Source organism: Eleutherodactylus coqui, chromosome 6, assembly GCF_035609145.1.
Source record: "Eleutherodactylus coqui strain aEleCoq1 chromosome 6, aEleCoq1.hap1, whole genome shotgun sequence".
Classification (NCBI taxonomy): Eukaryota; Metazoa; Chordata; class Amphibia; order Anura; family Eleutherodactylidae; genus Eleutherodactylus; species Eleutherodactylus coqui.
In genome coordinates this window covers 14,226,483-14,243,786 of record NC_089842.1, presented here as the reverse complement: position 1 = coordinate 14,243,786, position 17,304 = coordinate 14,226,483, and the positions used below count along the sequence as shown (strand labels likewise).

Genomic DNA, 17,304 nt, shown 5'->3' with positions numbered 1-17,304 from the left:
CCAGCAGAATGAGTGCTGCTCTGGAGTATAATACATAATGCACTCCTCTATGCAATGGAAACTAGGAAATTAAGCAGTGTCTTTGTGGTTGATTTGGGGTAGAATTGCAAACCTATTGACGCTTTTATGGTATTTTCGCCTTTTGTATGGCCTCAAGATCCTGGCCAGCCATAGCTGCCTATTTCTGTTGTGACTCCATCTTTATCCCCAGCTGATGATACACCCCCTTATGTGCCCCCCAGTAATATTCCTGGTGCTGTCTTGTCTTCAGCAATCCTGTATCAGGAGTACAGCGATGTGGCCATAAACCGAGAGTTACAGAGGCAGAAGAGAGAGGACTTCACCGGAGAGGAAGATGATGTGTCCGCCAGTCCCAAGAGCAACTTATCCCCCAGCAGCTCCTTCCGCTCCCAGCGCTCGTCTCGAGGTTCCACATTCTCCCTGTGGCAGGATATCCCAGATGTGAGGGGCAGCGGCCTGCTCAACACACTGACCATCCAGGAGAGGAAACTGCAAGAGGTACTAGATCATGTCCTGTCTAGCTAATGCGTGTAGGCCATGGATCCAACAGTACAAGACGCAGCATACCCTGTTTCCCTGAAAAGGATAAGACCCAGCATGATTTTTCAGGATTTTTGAGGATGCAGGATGATTTTTCAGGCTTTTTGAGAATGCTTGAAATATAAGCCCTGCTCCAAAGCTAAGCCCTAGTTACAGTTAATAAAAAAGGCAATTTAAATAGTGTCCAGGCAGCTATACATGTAAAAAAAGTGAAATCTTTTGGAGCAAAAATTAATATAAGACACTGTCTTATTTTCAGGGAAACAGGGTGGCATCAGAGAGGCACAAGATATATGATGGCACAACAGCTGTCTACACTTATTACATGTACACCAAGGGCAAAACTGCGGTTGTGCCATCTGTCACATCTGGAGCTGAATTCCCTACCTGCCATCTGAAAATCTATAGGCACCGTGCTGGCAGAGGCACCTGAACAGCTTAGCTGGCATCCTATATTGTCATCTGCATTGCATTGTAGGTGAAATAGTACAATTTTTACAAAACCATGATGTGCCGTGTGAAAATACTGCATCTCCCACAATGTAGCATATCAGAGTGTGTTCTGTACAAAGAAAGCCGAGCGCCATAGTAAGAGGCAATGCCCTGCGGAATCATGACTGCAGGCTCGGATGGGTCTAAAGCACAAGGCATGATGCACTATTAGTAATCAACATATCTGTATAGTAAATGATTCTATAAAATGCCATGCTGCACCTCAAAAATAACTCCAAAGTTGTGACATTATGTCCCCGAGCCTAAGTATTGCTCCCCCCCCCCTCCCATGATGGTGTAACAATCACTTGGTCTGTCATTGTACATGTGTTATCTGTGACTTGTCCTCCCCGTCTCTCCTCGACATTCACCGCCTTTATGTCTCCACAGGCTAAATTCGAGTTAGTGACCTCAGAAGCTTCATACGTGAACAGTTTGTCCATAGTTGTGGATCATTTCCTGAACTCCCCGGAGCTGAACGAGTGTCTCGGGGCGCAGGAGAAGCAGTGGCTATTCTCGAAACTCCCAGAAGTGAAGGAAATCAGTGAGAGGTGAGGACATTTCATCGCTTTGCCCTAACTTTCTTATTATCCCCTCACCCTCATTTCAAACAGCTGTGCGTAACTGATTATGGAGAGTCACAGAGGTCGCTAGTTTTCCATCTGTTGGATCTTTTTTGCTTGTTTGGTAATTTTTCTGCTCAGTAATTGGAGCAGAGAAGCTGATCGTTGACGAGCGGCACCTGGGGTTGCCTATGGCACGTTAACCATGAGCTTATGCCCATAGGGTAAATGAAATAATTCCAGACCAATAAATAAAGATGTATGAAGCTTTAAATTCTATTTCTCCTCTTTGCATGTAAAGTGTGGATCAGCCTGCAGAACACTGATTGTTTTTTATCTCCATTGTAACCACAAGGGGGCAGAAGATTAAATCCAACTATTGAGCTTTGAGTTAAAGTGCTTCTTTCCTGCACCACAACAGGTTCCTGGCAGACCTGGAGGAGAGGCTGGAGGAAGACATCCTGAGATTTGACGTGTGTGACATTGTGTTATGTCACTGTCCGGAGTTGCGTAGAGTTTACCTGCCATATGTTACCAACCAGGCCTATCAGGAACAAACCTACCAGCGGCTGCTGTAAGTGCCACCGCCAGTCCTTGTAGGGGCAGAGCAGATCACATCACGATATGTATGAGACAGAGCCGTGACAATCTGTAATTCCTCTTGAGGAGCTGGACAATATTGTCCCAATACCTAAAATGTGAATCAGGATAATAGGAATATGGTGAACTGTAATTCCAGGGAAATGACGGGATACAATAGAATAACTCGCCTTAACCAACCTGTGGAGGGTCCCCCAGCGCAGCTGGATTACGAGAAGGAGCACATGTTATGTACAAAAAACTGAACAACGTGTCCTTCAGTGTAAACAGCAGTCGGTCACTTTTGACTGACTCTGACTGTGAATGGAGGCAGGCGGGAGGAGAACGTTCCCCGCCTGCTCGGCCTCCATGCCGGCAGTGCTATGAGCAATGCCAGTGATGCCCGCTACTGTGTAACAGCACAGGATTGAGCATCACCGGAACGAGTGTCGGACATGATTTGCCAGACAGCTTGTCCCGTGTAAAAGGACCATAACTGTCCGGGCACTTTAACTCCAACCAAGAGGCTCCAGGGTTTTTCTCAGCCCAAGCTTTCAAGCTGCACCCAATGTCTTCCATAGTGGTCTCTAAGGGTTTCTTTCACGATCCATGACGTGGGTCACACCCAACCTTGCCCGGACCTTACATACTTGCTGCTCATTTCACCGCTGCGACCACTTGGGTGTCAAGCACAGGCATCAAACTGCAGGGCGCGTGCCCTGCCCTACCGCCGTCCGTCCGACGCGCGGGCCCTGCCTTGCCGCCGTCCATCCGACGCGCGGGCCCTGCCCTGCCGCCGTCCATCCGACGCGCGGGCCCTGCCCTGCCGCCGTCCATCCGACGCGCGGGCCCTGCCCTGCCGCCGTCCATCCGACGCGCGGGCCCTGCCCTGCCGCCGTCCATCCGACGCGCGGGCCCTGCCCAGCACAGTAGCTAGGGATGCACATTTTCTAATGACCATTGTAACTGGGATCAAGACCACTCAGGTACTGTCCACGGGGGTCACAACAGAGATTGTTACAAGGATCAGTTGTGTAATACACATTAATGACACACAATAAACCCTAACCTCTAACATTATGTTAACATTTACAGTACTGTGCAATTAGGCAGGTGTGGAAAAAATCTTGTAAAGGAAGAATGCTTGCAAAAATAGAAGTGTTAACCCTTTCCAATCCAGTGTTGAACCTCATCCGACTTTGAAGTCGGATAGATCCCATGTCACCTGAAGATCCCATGTCACCTGAAGATCCCATGTCAGCTGAAGTCCGATACCTGTATCTAACACTATGCAGGATAGAGGTCCGTCATCAGAGTTCTCCCCTGCATACTGTAATATACATATCATACATATAGTGTAATATACATATTAACTCACGTTTAATTTTGAAAATCTTGCTAATAAAATCATAATGATCATTTTTAGGTTTCTGTTGAGTAATTCCAAGGAACCCACGACGCACTTTTCCACCCAAAATAAATACGAGCTGGGGAGGGGGCGTGTGGCAGGAAAACTGGATTGGAAAGGGTTAATAGTTTTTTTTTGTTCAATTAACAATATGCAAAGTGAATAAACAGAAGAGGAATCTGAACCAAATCAATATTTGGTGTGACCACCTTTGCATTCAAAACAGCACCAATTCTTCTAGGTACACTTGCACACAAGTTTTGAATGAACTCGGCAGGGCGGTTGTTTCAGACATCTTGGAGAACTAAGCACAGATCTTGTGTGGATATTGGCGCTCTCAGATCCTTCTGTCTCTTCATGTATTTACAGACACACTGGATTATGAGATCTGTGGGGGCCACATCATCACTTCCAGGACTCCTTGTTCTTCTTTAGAGCCCTTTTACATGGTCCTAGAAGTCGTTCAAATTCTTGTGATCAGCGAGAATCTGAATGTTATCGATAAGCCTAAATGCTTGCATGACTGCCCTAAAACTGAACGATGATTCGGCCCGTGTAAACAGGCAGCAGTTCATCTATGAACGACTACCTATCTACTGTGAATGGAGGAGTGCGGACGGAATGATCCCCAGCCTGTTTGGCCTCCATTCACTTAGCGATGATCGTTGCTGTGTAAAAGCACAGGTATGATCATCACCGAGACCACCGGTCAAGCATCTGTACCTGACAGCTCGTTCCGTGTAGAAGCACTCTTACACTGAAGATAGTTCTTACCGCCTTTGGTTGTATGTTTGGAGTCGTTATCCTGAGTCAGTCAAACACCTTCTAGTTTTGAAATTTTTTTTTACTTTGTAGCACTTATTCTACACCTGCCTAAAACTTTTACAGAGTACTGTATATGCCTTAACCTATATTGGACTGTGCTAAGGTAACGTTTTCATTTCCCTTACACATCGCTTCTATAGACAGGAGAACACTCGCTTCCGTGGGGTTCTGGTCAAACTGGAAGAGGATCAAGTCTGCCAGCGGCTGCCCCTGACGTCCTTCCTCATCCTGCCCTTCCAGAGGATCATGCGTCTCAAGATGCTGGTGGAGGTAAGTGATCAGGTGTACCCGGGTATGTGCCACGCCAGGGGCAGCCTCATATGTGCCCCTTTCCTGTGGAATACACGGAGTATTCAGGAAAAAAGCTTCCCTCCACCATACTGTTCTTAGCAGAGATTTAACACAGGACCCCCCCCCCCCCCAGCACCTTCCACATTTGTGTCTGAGTTATTGTTCCTCCATCTCCGCAGAACATCTTGAAACACACGGCCCCCGGATCCCATAATGAAGAGACGGCGAGCCAAGCCTTCAGTGGGCTCAAGAAGGTAACCAGAACATACCAAGGCCAGGGCCGTAAGAGGGAAATCGGCTGCGGGCCATTATGGGTTAATAGCGATGCACAGAATTATAAATTCTGCTAAATAATAGACAACCATGTAAAAAACTGCGGCCCCCAAGATGAGCACAAGTGGTCTGTATACACAGCAATGTTCATGCATGCAGCTCAGACAGAGCAATGCATGTAGCATCAGCTCTATCCCCAAGAGCTTACAATCTAATCCGTCTATCTCCTGTATAATATATCCTCTGCCCACCAATGATCACAATATAAGGGTCCTTCCAGACAAGCTGATTATCGTTTGAACAAGCGAGTGATGTCACCGCTGACTCGTTCACATTCATGCAGCCCGTTTAGACGGGCAGATACATTGTTGGCTCGTTGAAACGAGAATCGTTCCGTCTTTCAACTTCGCTGTAATGACTGAGAGGAGCTGAACGATCGCTGTTTAACCCGAACAAGAAGCGAAAATGAATGAGAAGTGTGTAGCAAATGAGGAGCCTGAGTGTTATAGTACAGGGGCCACAGAGACGCAGGCCGGGGCCACAGAGACGAAGGCCGGCACCACACTCTTATGAAAGCTATCACTGCGCAGCTTTCAGTTGACCTCAGCAGTATAAGAAATGAAGGCACTGCTGGGATTAGTTCCTATTTCTTATATAGCTGAGGTAAAATGAAAGCTGCGCTGTGATTGGTTGCTATGGGCAACAGAGGCAGATTTTCTTTTGGAGAGCTTTCACCATGTATTATACAGCTGTCCTATTATTGAAAGGTCTAGAAAGGCAGTACCTGAAGGAACCAGATGATTCTGTATGATGAGGGAGCTGGTGCCTTATGTATAATGGCGATATATAAGGTATAGCAGGAGTGTAATAAATGAGCTAAATCTTCTCCAATATCTGTCTCTTGTTCCTCTGTTCTGATGGACCCTGAAGGATGGGGAGTGGACCGTAATTTATATATTACTAGCTGATATACCCAGCTTCATCCGAGTTAATTTGGCCCAGGTGTTTACCTGTTTGCATTGAAACTTTTATGAAGTCATGATTACTTCAGAGGAGCCGAGGAATAAAATACGTATACACATAGAGGAGTGTTAGATTCTCCTCAGGCTGCATGTACCGATGTCCCTTTCCAAAATGTGCCCCCCCCTCTCCTCACGTTTTTCCCCTTAAAAGTTATGCCCCTTTTTAATCAAATTTGCCCCCAGACTGGAGGTTGCTGCCCCTTCTTGGCCTTAAAGGCTCCATTCCTGCAGTCCATGGCAGCTTCCTTATGTACTTTACTGCCTTTCAGTATATGCAACAGAGGTCAGTTATATTCTCCTCAGTATATACACGTAGAGGTGAGGTAGATTCTCCTCAGTATATACACGTAGAGGTGAGGTAGATTCTCCTCAGTATATACACGTAGAGGTGAGGTAGATTCTCCTCAGTATATACACATAGAGGTGAGGTAGATACTCTGCAGTATATACACATAGAGGTGAGGTAGATTCTCTTCAGTAAATATAAAGGTGAGGTAGAATCGCCTCAGTATATATACATGGAGGTGAGGTAGAGTCGCCTCCGTATGGATACACGTGGAGGTGAGGTAGGGTCGCCTCCGTATGGATACACGTGGAGGTGAGGTAGGGTCGCCTCCGTATGTATACACGTGAAGGTGAGGTAGGGTCGCCTCCGTATGGATACACGTGGAGGTGAGGTAGGGTCGCCTCTGTATGGATACACGTGGAGGTGAGGTAGGGTCGCCTTCGTATGGATACACGTGGAGGTGAGGTAGGGTCGCCTCCGTATGGATACACGTGGAGGTGAGGTAGGGTCGCCTCCGCATGGATACACGTGGAGGTGAGGTAGGGTCGCCTCCGTATGGATACACGTGGAGGTGAGGTAGGGTCGCCTCCGTATGGATACACGTGGAGGTGAGGTAGGGTCGCCTCCGTATGGATACACGTGGAGGTGAGGTAGGGTCGCTCCGTATGGATACACGTGGAGGTGAGGTAGGGTCGCCTCCGTATGGATACACGTGGAGGTGAGGTAGGGTCGCCTCCGTATGGATACACGTGGAGGTGAGGTAGGGTCGCCTCCGTATGGATACACGTGGAGGTGAGGTAGGGTCGCCTCCGTATGGATACACGTGGAGGTGAGGTAGGGTCGCCTCCGTATGGATACACGTGGAGGTGAGGTAGGGTCGCCTCTGTATGGATACACGTGGAGGTGAGGTAGGGTCGCCTCCGTATGGATACACGTGGAGGTGAGGTAGGGTCGCCTCCGTATGCATACACGTGGAGGTGAGGTAGGGTCGCCTCCGTATGCATACACGTGGAGGTGAGGTAGGGTCGCCTCCGTATGCATACACGTGGAGGTGAGGTAGGGTCGCCTCCGTATGCATACACGTGGAGGTGAGGTAGGGTCGCCTCCGTATGGATACACGTGGAGGTGAGGTAGGGTCGCCTCCGTATGGATACACGTGGAGGTGAGGTAGGGTCGCCTCCGTATGGATACACGTGGAGGTGAGGTAGGGTCGCCTCCGTATGGATACACGTGGAGGTGAGGTAGGGTCGCCTCCGTATGGATACACGTGGAGGTGAGGTAGGGTCGCCTCCGTATAGATACACGTGGAGGTGAGGTAGGGTCGCCTCCGTATGGATACACGTGGAGGTGAGGTAGGGTCGCCTCCGTATGGATACACGTGGAGGTGAGGTAGGGTCGCCTCCGTATGGATACACGTGGAGGTGAGGTAGGGTCGCCTCCGTATGGATACACGTGGAGGTGAGGTAGGGTCGCCTCCGTATGGATACACATGGAGGTGAGGTAGGGTCGCCTCAGAATACAAATCATTTCCCTAGGCTTCATGGTTTCTGAGAAAATAACTATCATGTATCGTGGATTTTCGCAGTTTTTCACGCATAGAATTAAATTGATGTTACCACCCCTTTATTTTTCCCTAAAGAATGGTCGTGGCGAATTTCACGTTAGTGCGGTACAGATGTGTTATTAGTTACATTACATAGCGGGTCTTTTACTTTTATGCTTCGAATTGAATAATCAAGTTGCGACCCCTTTACTTTTCCTATTTAGGACCTAAACAATAATTGTGCCAAATATTAAGTTTGTACGATACCGGAAGTTAGAGAATTAGATCAGGTACATAATGTGGGGAGTCACCTATTTTTGCACTTAGAATTTAATAATCAAGTTGTGACCCCTTTACACTTCCTGTTTACGTGGAATGGTCGTGCCCTCAGTGAGTGAGGGCTTGCGTATTAATCCTTTCCAATTCACTGTCTGACGTCTGAAGACATTCTGATTGAAGGCTGTACAGCTCCGATGTCAAAAGACATCCGGCAGGGTATTCTTACTGTATATTACTGGCTGCTCTGTTGTCGGGGGCCTCTCCAGCATGTCCCATACCGCATTACTGGCTTTAGCCAGCAGATGGCACCATTGTATAGTTGCAGAAAGAGAAAACCCCCTAGGAAACCCTGAATCCAAAATTGGATTGCAAAGGGTTAAAAAGGAAATTTTATAATATTTTTATATATATACACTACCGTTCAAAAGTTTGGGGTCACATTGAAATGTCCTTATTTTTGAAGGAAAAGCACTGTACTTTTCAATGAAGATAACTTTAAACTAGTCCTAACTTTAAACAAATGCACTCTATACATTGCTAATGTGGTAAATGACTATTCTAGCTGCAAATGCCTGTTTTTTTGTGCAAAATCTACAAAGGTGAATAGAGGCCCATTTCCAGCAACTATCACTCCAGTGTTCTAATGGTACAATGTGTTTGCTCATTGGCTCAGAAGGCTAATTGATGATTAGAAAACCCTTGTGCAATCATGTTCACACATCTGAAAACAGTCTAGCTCGTTACAGAAGCTACAAAACTGACCTTCCTGTGAGCAGATTGAGTTTCTGGAGCATCACATTTGTGGGGTCAATTAAACGCTCAAAATGGCCAGAAAAAGAGAACTTTCATCTGAAACTCGACAGTCTATTCTTGTTCTTAGAAATGAAGGCTATTCCATGCGAGAAATTGCTAAGAAATTGAAGATTTCCTACAACGGTGTGTACTACTCCCTTCAGAGGACAGCACAAACAGGCTCTAACCAGAGTAGAAAAAGAAGTGGGAGGCCGCGTTGCACAACTAAGCAAGAAGATAAGCACATTAGAGTCTCTAGTTTGAGAAACAGACGCCTCACAGGTACCCAACTGGCATCTTCATTAAATAGTACCCGCAAAACACCAGTGTCAACATCTACAGTGAAGAGGCGGCTGCGGGATTTTGGGCTTCAGGGCAGAGTGGCAAAGAAAAAGCCATATCTGAGACTGGCCAATAAAAGAAAAAGATTAAGATGGGCAAAAGAACACAGACATTGGACAGAGGAAGACTGGAAAAAAGTGTTGTGGACAGATGAATCCAAGTTTGAGGTGTTTGGATCACAAAGAAGAACGTTTGTGAGACGCAGAACAAATGAAAAGATGCTGGAAGAATGCCTGACGCCATCTGTTAAGCATGGTGGACGTAATGTGATGGTCTGGGGTTGCTTTGGTGCTGGTAAGGTGGGAGATTTGTACAGGGTAAAAGGGATTCTGAATAAGGAAGGCTATCACTCCATTTTGCAACGCCATGCCATACCCAGTGGACAGCGCTTGATTGGAACCAATTTCATCCTACAACAGGACAATGACCCTAAACACACCTCCAAATTGTGCAAGAACTATTTACAGCAGAAGCAGGCAGCTGGTATTCTATTGGTAATGGAGTGGCCAGCGCAGTCACCAGATCTGAACCCCATTGAGCTGTTGTGGGAGCAGCTTGACCGTATGGTACGCCAGAAGTGCCCATCCAACCAATCCAACTTGTGGGAGATGCTTCTAGAAGCGTGGGGTGCAATTTCACAAGCTTACCTCAACAAATTAACAGCTAGAATGTCAAAGGTGTGCAATGCTGTAATTGCTGCAAAAGGAGGATTCTTTGACGAAAGCAAAGTTTGATGTAAAAACAATGTTATTTCAAATATAAATCATTATTTCTAACCTTGTCAATGTCTTGACTCTATTTTCTATTCATTTCACAACGCATGGTGGTGAATAAGTGTGACTTTTCATGGAAAACACAAAATTGTTTGGGTGACCCCAAACTTTTGAACGGTAGTGTATATATATATAATAAATTATGCAAAAGCCCTCACTCGCCACTAATTCTCTAATTTCCCGGTTTCATACAAACGTGAAATTTGGATGGATGGATAATCTGACTGGTCAGGACCAGAAACACATTCATATTATCTTCAGTGATGTCATCATCAGGATGGGAATAGGAGACCCCTGATGTGTTGTGCATCCCAGGTAGTGGCACCTGCATCTATCAGAATTTTATAGCATACCCGCAATGTATTTCTAAGGCGGGAATAGATGGAATTATAGGTTTTGGGTTGATTTATCTTCTGATCAGAATGATTGTACAAGAAGCAGGAGGTTGTATCTGGTGACTGTAGTCTATTTAATGGCGGCCTCTTCTTGCGCAGCTGGTGAAGGAGTGTAATTCCAGTGTCCAGTCCATGAAGAGAACCGAGGAGCTCATTCATCTCAATAAGAAGATCCACTTTGAAAGTAAGGTGAGAGATGAGTGCGCTGCGGGTCGTGATCAGCCCTTGCGCCATCATGTGGTCGGTGATGTCATAGCGCAGAGTCCAGAATCCTCCAATGGTAAAACGGATGAGCTGTTAAATTACTCTGCACCATTAATGGCACCTTATATACTTGTGCATTTGCAGATTTTCCCGCTGATCTCGCAGTCTCGCTGGTTGGTGAAGCACGGGGAAGTGACAGAATTGGACATGCAGATCCCAACTACGGCCGGATCGCGCTTTAAGCTCTGCCCAAAACCAGTGTACCTTCATCTGTTCAATGACTGTCTGCTGCTTTCCAGGAAGAAAGAGTAAGTGCAACGCCAGGAGGATCTATAATGGCACCATTACAATAGATAAATGGCCCCCAACCTTCTAATACCCCACTCATCTGGAAATTGCTGCACATAGATAGATGGGAGGAGCTTCAATGAGGGGGAGGAGCCTCAGTAATGGGGTGAAGCCCTGAATTACTTTAAAATTACAATAGTCACATTTTTTACTGTGGTACATGGAGGTCGGGACAACACGGTGACTTCGAAGGTGTGCAACGAACGTCCCCCCCCCCCCCCTCCCCCCCCATAGAGTGCACAACTCAATGCACCCACAACAGCAGATTTGCTGACCTCCATCACTCACAGCAATGTCAGGTATGACACCTGTGGTGACAGAGCCATTTTGCCTTTCAGACTCACAGGGAAAGTCATGTAAATCACATCACGCTGTATGAATCCGTGTGTAGTCCCGATGCGGGGCTGATAGATGGGTGGGGGATGGGAGAGTGATACATTTCACTGTACTCCTCTGCTCAGGTTCATAAATAGGTGAGGAGCTAAAAGTAGCAGAAGCCGTAATCATCTATGTCAGCGCTCCGTGTCCTCCGCAGGCCCAGGTTGCTAAGCAACAGCTAAAAATAACCCAACAATGATATAATTAAATCTTTAACTGTATAAGAAAAGCGATGATCGCAGCTTGGACCAGAGTTACGTTCGGGAAACCTGACATGCTTCATATAATGACCCCCGAATGAATACAGACTGTCCAGTGCAGATGACTGTCCTGGGGTCAATGTCCTATTTGTGCTGCTTCCATATCTTCCATTTCGTGTCTCTCTAGTTTTCGACTATCAGATTATGTTCTCTGCTCTCCTCAGGTTGGGCCGCTTCGCGGTCTTCGCGCACGCTCAGGTGTGCGACCTGAAAGTGACGGATCTGAGCTGGAAGCTGCAGGAGGTTCCTGGGGAGGTGTTCCACGTCCAGCTGTGCCACGAGCAGAAACCAAAGCACCAGATTCTACTGCGGGCACAGAGCGAGTGCGTATATGAGGAGTTGCGCTATGGGGTACCGGGAGGATTATTGTTGGGTACCGGGAGGATTATTGTGGGGTACCGGGAGGATTATTGTGGGGTACGGGAAGGATTATTGTGGGGTACGGGAAGGATTATTGTGGGGTACCGGGAGGATTATTGTGGGGTACGGGAAGGATTCTCGTCCTTTGACGGACACAGAGCTGTTTCATTAGAGTACCTAATGGACATTTCTGTCTCCATCACTGCTGGCAGCAGATCAGCTCCTGGGAGGACTGTACAGTTGGCGTTCCTGAGTTTGTGACCACGGAGCAAGATCTATAGATGCAGAGTTTATTATATACTGTTATGATGATCCAAGACCCCGCTGACCTCCCCATCTCTCCCCGCAGGAGTCAGAAGCAGCGCTGGATCTCAGCAATGTGTCCTTCCAACCCACTCAGTGACCTCGAGAACCTGACCGAAAGTGAAGGTGCGAACATCGGGAATTATGGCAGAATTCTATAAACTCCCTCCTCGTGATATCAGATAGACAGGGGCTGTGTTAGACAAAGTGTGGCCCTGGGCAAAATTAAAAGTGGGGCCCCAAAAGCGTAAATATTGTACCAACAAAGCAGTCTGTACGCACCGCCTTCTGAACTGAGTGAATGTGAGTTGCAGCGCTGCTCTCTACTACTAGGGTCCTAAAGGATCGGGGGCACAAGCAGGGGTGCCCCAAGCCTTTACGCTACCTGAGGCAAAGTGTGAAATGGCATGCCCCCCCCACCCAACAATTAATCAGAAGCCTTGAAAGCGCCAATACACAAGATACCATAGTATGCATTCATTTTATTGTACATGTTGTTATGAATGTGGTGATTCCATATGTATTTATTTTAACCAAAATAGGAATATGTGTGCGATAAAGTCTTTTTAAAATTTTTAATTTGCTTAGATTTTTTTCCATCACTTCTGTTTTTTTTTTACTTTTTTAGTTTCCCTTTTAGGGAAGTTGGTCAGGTGATCTAAAAATCACTTAAACAATACACTACAATGCTTGTACATATTACTTTGTATTACTTCCTATCTTTTGCAGACAACTATGGCAACTTACTACCACTTTGCAATTACATTGCAGAGGTCCTATGATGTGACAGAGGGAGCTCCCTCCCTCTGTTAATTGATTACATGGCATAGTTGGCACTGATCACAGAATATAAGGGGTTAATGGCCGGTATTGGAGTTATCTCGTGTACACATCAAGAGGCGGAAGGGGGTTAAAGACCACCAACCTGACATTTCAAAAAACAATAATTATAATAAAACAAAATTCAAGTTCTTCATCTCTGTCTCATGATGCCCCAATAATATATCTGTTCTGCACCACTTTAACATGCCAAATATTCACTTGAGTCTTATCAACTTTATCTCCCCCTAGATGCCCCACAAGTACAATGTATCAAGGGTTACACCGCACAGGAGCACGACGAGCTGACCCTGGAAAAAGCCGACATTCTACGCCTCACGGCCAAGACCAGTGATGGTAACCGAGAGCAACGCTGATTAGTTGTCTTATTGTACATAGAGTATTATAGTGGCTATATTCTTGTACATAGGGGGCAGTAGTATAGTAGTTATATTCTTGTACATAGGAGCAGTATTATAGTAGTTATATTCTTGCACATAGGGGGCAGTATTATAGTAGTTATATTCTTGTACATAGGGGGCAGTAGTATAGTAGTTATATTCTTGTACATAGGGGGCAGTATTATAGTAGTTATATTCTTGTACATAGGGGGCAGTAGTATAGTAGTTATATTCTTGTACATAGGATGGAGTATTATAGTAGTTATATTCTTGTACATAGGAGGGAGTATTATAGTAGTTATATTCTTGTACATAGGGGCAGTATTATAGTTATATTCTTGTACATAGGAGGGAGTATTATAGTAGGTATATTCCTGTACATAGGAGGGAGTATTATAGTAGTTACATTCTTGTACATAGGAGGGAGTATTATAGTAGTTATATTCTTGTACATAGGGGCAGTATTATAGTTATATTCTTGTACATAGGAGGGAGTATTATAGTAGGTATATTCCTGTACATAGGAGGGAGTATTATAGTAGTTATATTCTTGTACATAGGAGGCAGTATTATAGTAGGTATATTCCTGTACATAGGGGGCAGTATTATAGTAGTTATATTCTTGTACATAGGGGGCAGTATTATAGTAGTTATATTCTTGTACATAGGGGGCAGTATTATAGTAGTTATATTCTTGTACATAGGGGGCAGTATTATAGTAGTTATATTCTTGTACATAGGGGGCAGTATTATAGTAGTTATATTCTTGTACATAGGAGGCAGTATTATAGTAGTTATATTCTTGTACATAGGGAGCAGTATTATAGTAGTTATATTCTTGTACATAGGGGGCAGTATTATAGTTATATTCTTGTACATAGGAGGGAGTATTATAGTAGTTATATTCTTGTACATAGTGGACAGTATTATAGTAGTTATATTCTTGTACATAGAGGGAGTATTATAGTAGTTATATTCTTGTACATAGGAGCAGTATTATAGTAGTTATATTCTTGTACACAGCGGGCAGTATTATAGTAGTTATATTCTTGTACATAGGAGGGAGTATTATAGTAGTTATATTCTTGTACATAGGAGGGACCCTTATAGTAGTTATAGTCTTGTACATAGGAGACAGTATTCTAGTAGGTATATTCTTGTACATGGGGAGCAGTATTATAGTAGTTATAGTCTTGCACATAGGGGGCAGTATTATAGTTGTTATATTCTCATACATAGGGGGCAGCATTATAGTAAATCTTGTACATAGGAGGCAGTATTCTAGTAGTTATATTCTTGTACATAGGAGGCAGTAATATAGTAGTTATATTCTTGTACATAGGAGGCAGCATTATAGTAGTTATATACTTATACATAGGGGGCAGTATTATAGTAGTTATATTCTTGTACATAGGAGGCAGTATTATAGTAGTTATATTCTTGTACATAGGAGCAGTATTATAGTAATTATATTCTTGTACATAGGGGGCAGTATTATTGTAGGTATATTCTTGTACATAGGAGGCAGTATTATAGTAGTTATATTTCTTGTACATAGGAGGGAGTATTATAGTAGTTGTATTCTTGTACATAGGAGGCAGCATTATAGTAGTTATATTTCCTGTACATTAGGAGGCAGTATTATAGTAGGTATATTCTTGTACATAGGAGCAGTATTATAGGAGTTATATTCTTGTACATTGGAGCAGTATTATAGGAGTTATATTCTTGTACATAGGAGGGAGTATTATAGTCGTTATATTCTTGTACATAGGAGGCAGTATTATAGTAGTTATATTTCTTGTACATTAGGAGGCAGTATTATAGTAGTTATATTCTTGTACATAGGAGCAGTATTATAGTAGTTATATTCTTGTACATGGGGTGGCAGTATTGTAGTTATATTCTTGTACATAGGGGGGCAGTATTGTAGTTATATTCTTGTACATAGGGGGGCTGTATTTTAGTAGTTATATTCTTGTACATAGGGGACAGTATTATAGTAGTTATACTCTTGTACATAGGGGGCAGTATTATAGTAGTTATACTCTTGTACATAGGGGGCAGTATTATAGTAGTTATATTCTTGTACATAGGGGGCAGTATTATAGTAGTTATATTCTTGTACAGAGGAGGCAGTATTATAGTAGTTATATTCTTGTACATAGGAGCAGTATTATAGTACTTATATTCTTGTACATAGGGGGCAGTAATATAGTAGTTATATTCTTGTACATTAGGAGGCAGAATTATAGTAGTTATATTCTTGTACATAGGGGGCAGTATTATAGTAGTTATATTATTGTACATAGGAGCAGTATTATAGTAGTTATATTCTTGTACATAGGAGGGAGTATTATAGTAGTTATATTCTTGTACATAGGAGGGACCCTTATAGTAGTTATAGTCTTGTACATAGGAGACAGTATTCTAGTAGGTATATTCTTGTACATGGGGAGCAGTATTATAGTAGTTATAGTCTTGCACATAGGGGGCAGTATTATAGTTGTTATATTCTCATACATAGGGGGCAGCATTATAGTAAATCTTGTACATAGGAGGCAGTATTATAGTAGTTATATTCTTGTACATAGGGGGCAGTATTATAGTAGTTGTATTCTTGTACATAGGGGGCGGTATTATAGTAGTTGTATTCTTGTATACAGGGGACAGAATTATAGTGGCTCTTTTCGAAAGTGGCTGACTAGGTGCACAAGGTAAAGGAAGTATGAAATATGTTCTCAGTCCTGAAGAATGTTGGGAGTGACACTTTATTTTTATAACTATCCCGTGAATATTAAAAAGCTGCAGGGTTGCCGGTGTCCTAGGTTGACATTTGCATGACTGCGTCTCCTGGCCTGGGGCAATCATATAATGTATGTTCTATTCTCTGACAGGATGGATGGAAGGTATTCGGCTTTCTGATGGAGAGAGGGGCTGGATGCCATCGATTCATGTGGAGGAAATCACCAGTAAGAACGCCCGATTGCGCAATCTGCGGGAAAACAAGAGAATCAAGCACGCCACTAGCAAACTGGAGATGAAACCCCCGTAGCCCAGAGACCACTCACTGGCCTGTCCAAGTGGGGGTCGTGGTCCACAGAAGAGAACATTTCAATTTCCTGTACATTTCAGCAGACTACCTGTAGTTGGACTTGTGTGCTCATGGGGCCCCCAGTATTTGGAGCCCTTAGACTATTATAGGTGGCACCTCAATCTGTCGCATAGGACTGCTGCAGAAAGCTTCCCGTGATCCAAGGAAGGAAAAAGTAACCAGAAGCCACCATGTTATGGCGCCTGAGGACTACTTTTCCATTATCTTCCAGAGAAATTAATCGAGCAGCATGATAGTGACTCAAGTGCCAAGGATTTGCCAGTACTGAAAGGATGAAATATTCCGGCCAATCATGTCCATCTTGGGTGGGCTGAACCCCCTAGAGACACCATAATAGTGTAATATAATTAGCAAGATATCACATGAGTCTCCTTAAACCACAAGACATGGAACAGTCACAGAGAACTCTGTATATAGCTCTACAGTGCCGTGTAATTAAATCTCCGTCAGATCCATGTCTCCCAATTATTTCTCAGGCCTCACAGGGCGTGATGTGAAAAAAGAACAACTAGTTTTTGGTTATTTGTTCCAAGTTTCTTACAGATCTGTGCCTCAGGGTGCGCGGATTACTGTATTATTAAAACTAAGTGCTCACACCATGAAATTATTAGGAACCCTTGGGGAATGATTTCCATTGCTACCTCACAGGGTGTATGTGGGCTCTAACATCAGTGTGGAGTAAGATTTACAAG

General features: G+C 44.4%; 1 protein-coding gene across 1 annotated transcript in view; it reads left to right on the top strand.

The window, feature by feature from the left end:
• LOC136631864 (rho guanine nucleotide exchange factor 19-like) overlaps positions 1-17,067 on the top strand; it is a 50,447-nt gene extending 33,380 nt beyond the window's left edge. The window contains exons 6-16 of the mRNA XM_066606321.1: positions 272-519; positions 1,444-1,604; positions 2,038-2,190; positions 4,569-4,698; positions 4,899-4,973; positions 10,524-10,613; positions 10,773-10,936; positions 11,779-11,937; positions 12,324-12,403; positions 13,349-13,453; positions 16,395-17,067. Coding sequence (XP_066462418.1) covers positions 272-519; positions 1,444-1,604; positions 2,038-2,190; positions 4,569-4,698; positions 4,899-4,973; positions 10,524-10,613; positions 10,773-10,936; positions 11,779-11,937; positions 12,324-12,403; positions 13,349-13,453; positions 16,395-16,552 — 1,523 coding nt within the window. The 3' untranslated portion in view covers positions 16,553-17,067. The remainder of the gene's footprint in view (positions 1-271; positions 520-1,443; positions 1,605-2,037; positions 2,191-4,568; positions 4,699-4,898; positions 4,974-10,523; positions 10,614-10,772; positions 10,937-11,778; positions 11,938-12,323; positions 12,404-13,348; positions 13,454-16,394) is intronic.
• The last annotated feature ends 237 nt before the right edge of the window (positions 17,068-17,304 follow it).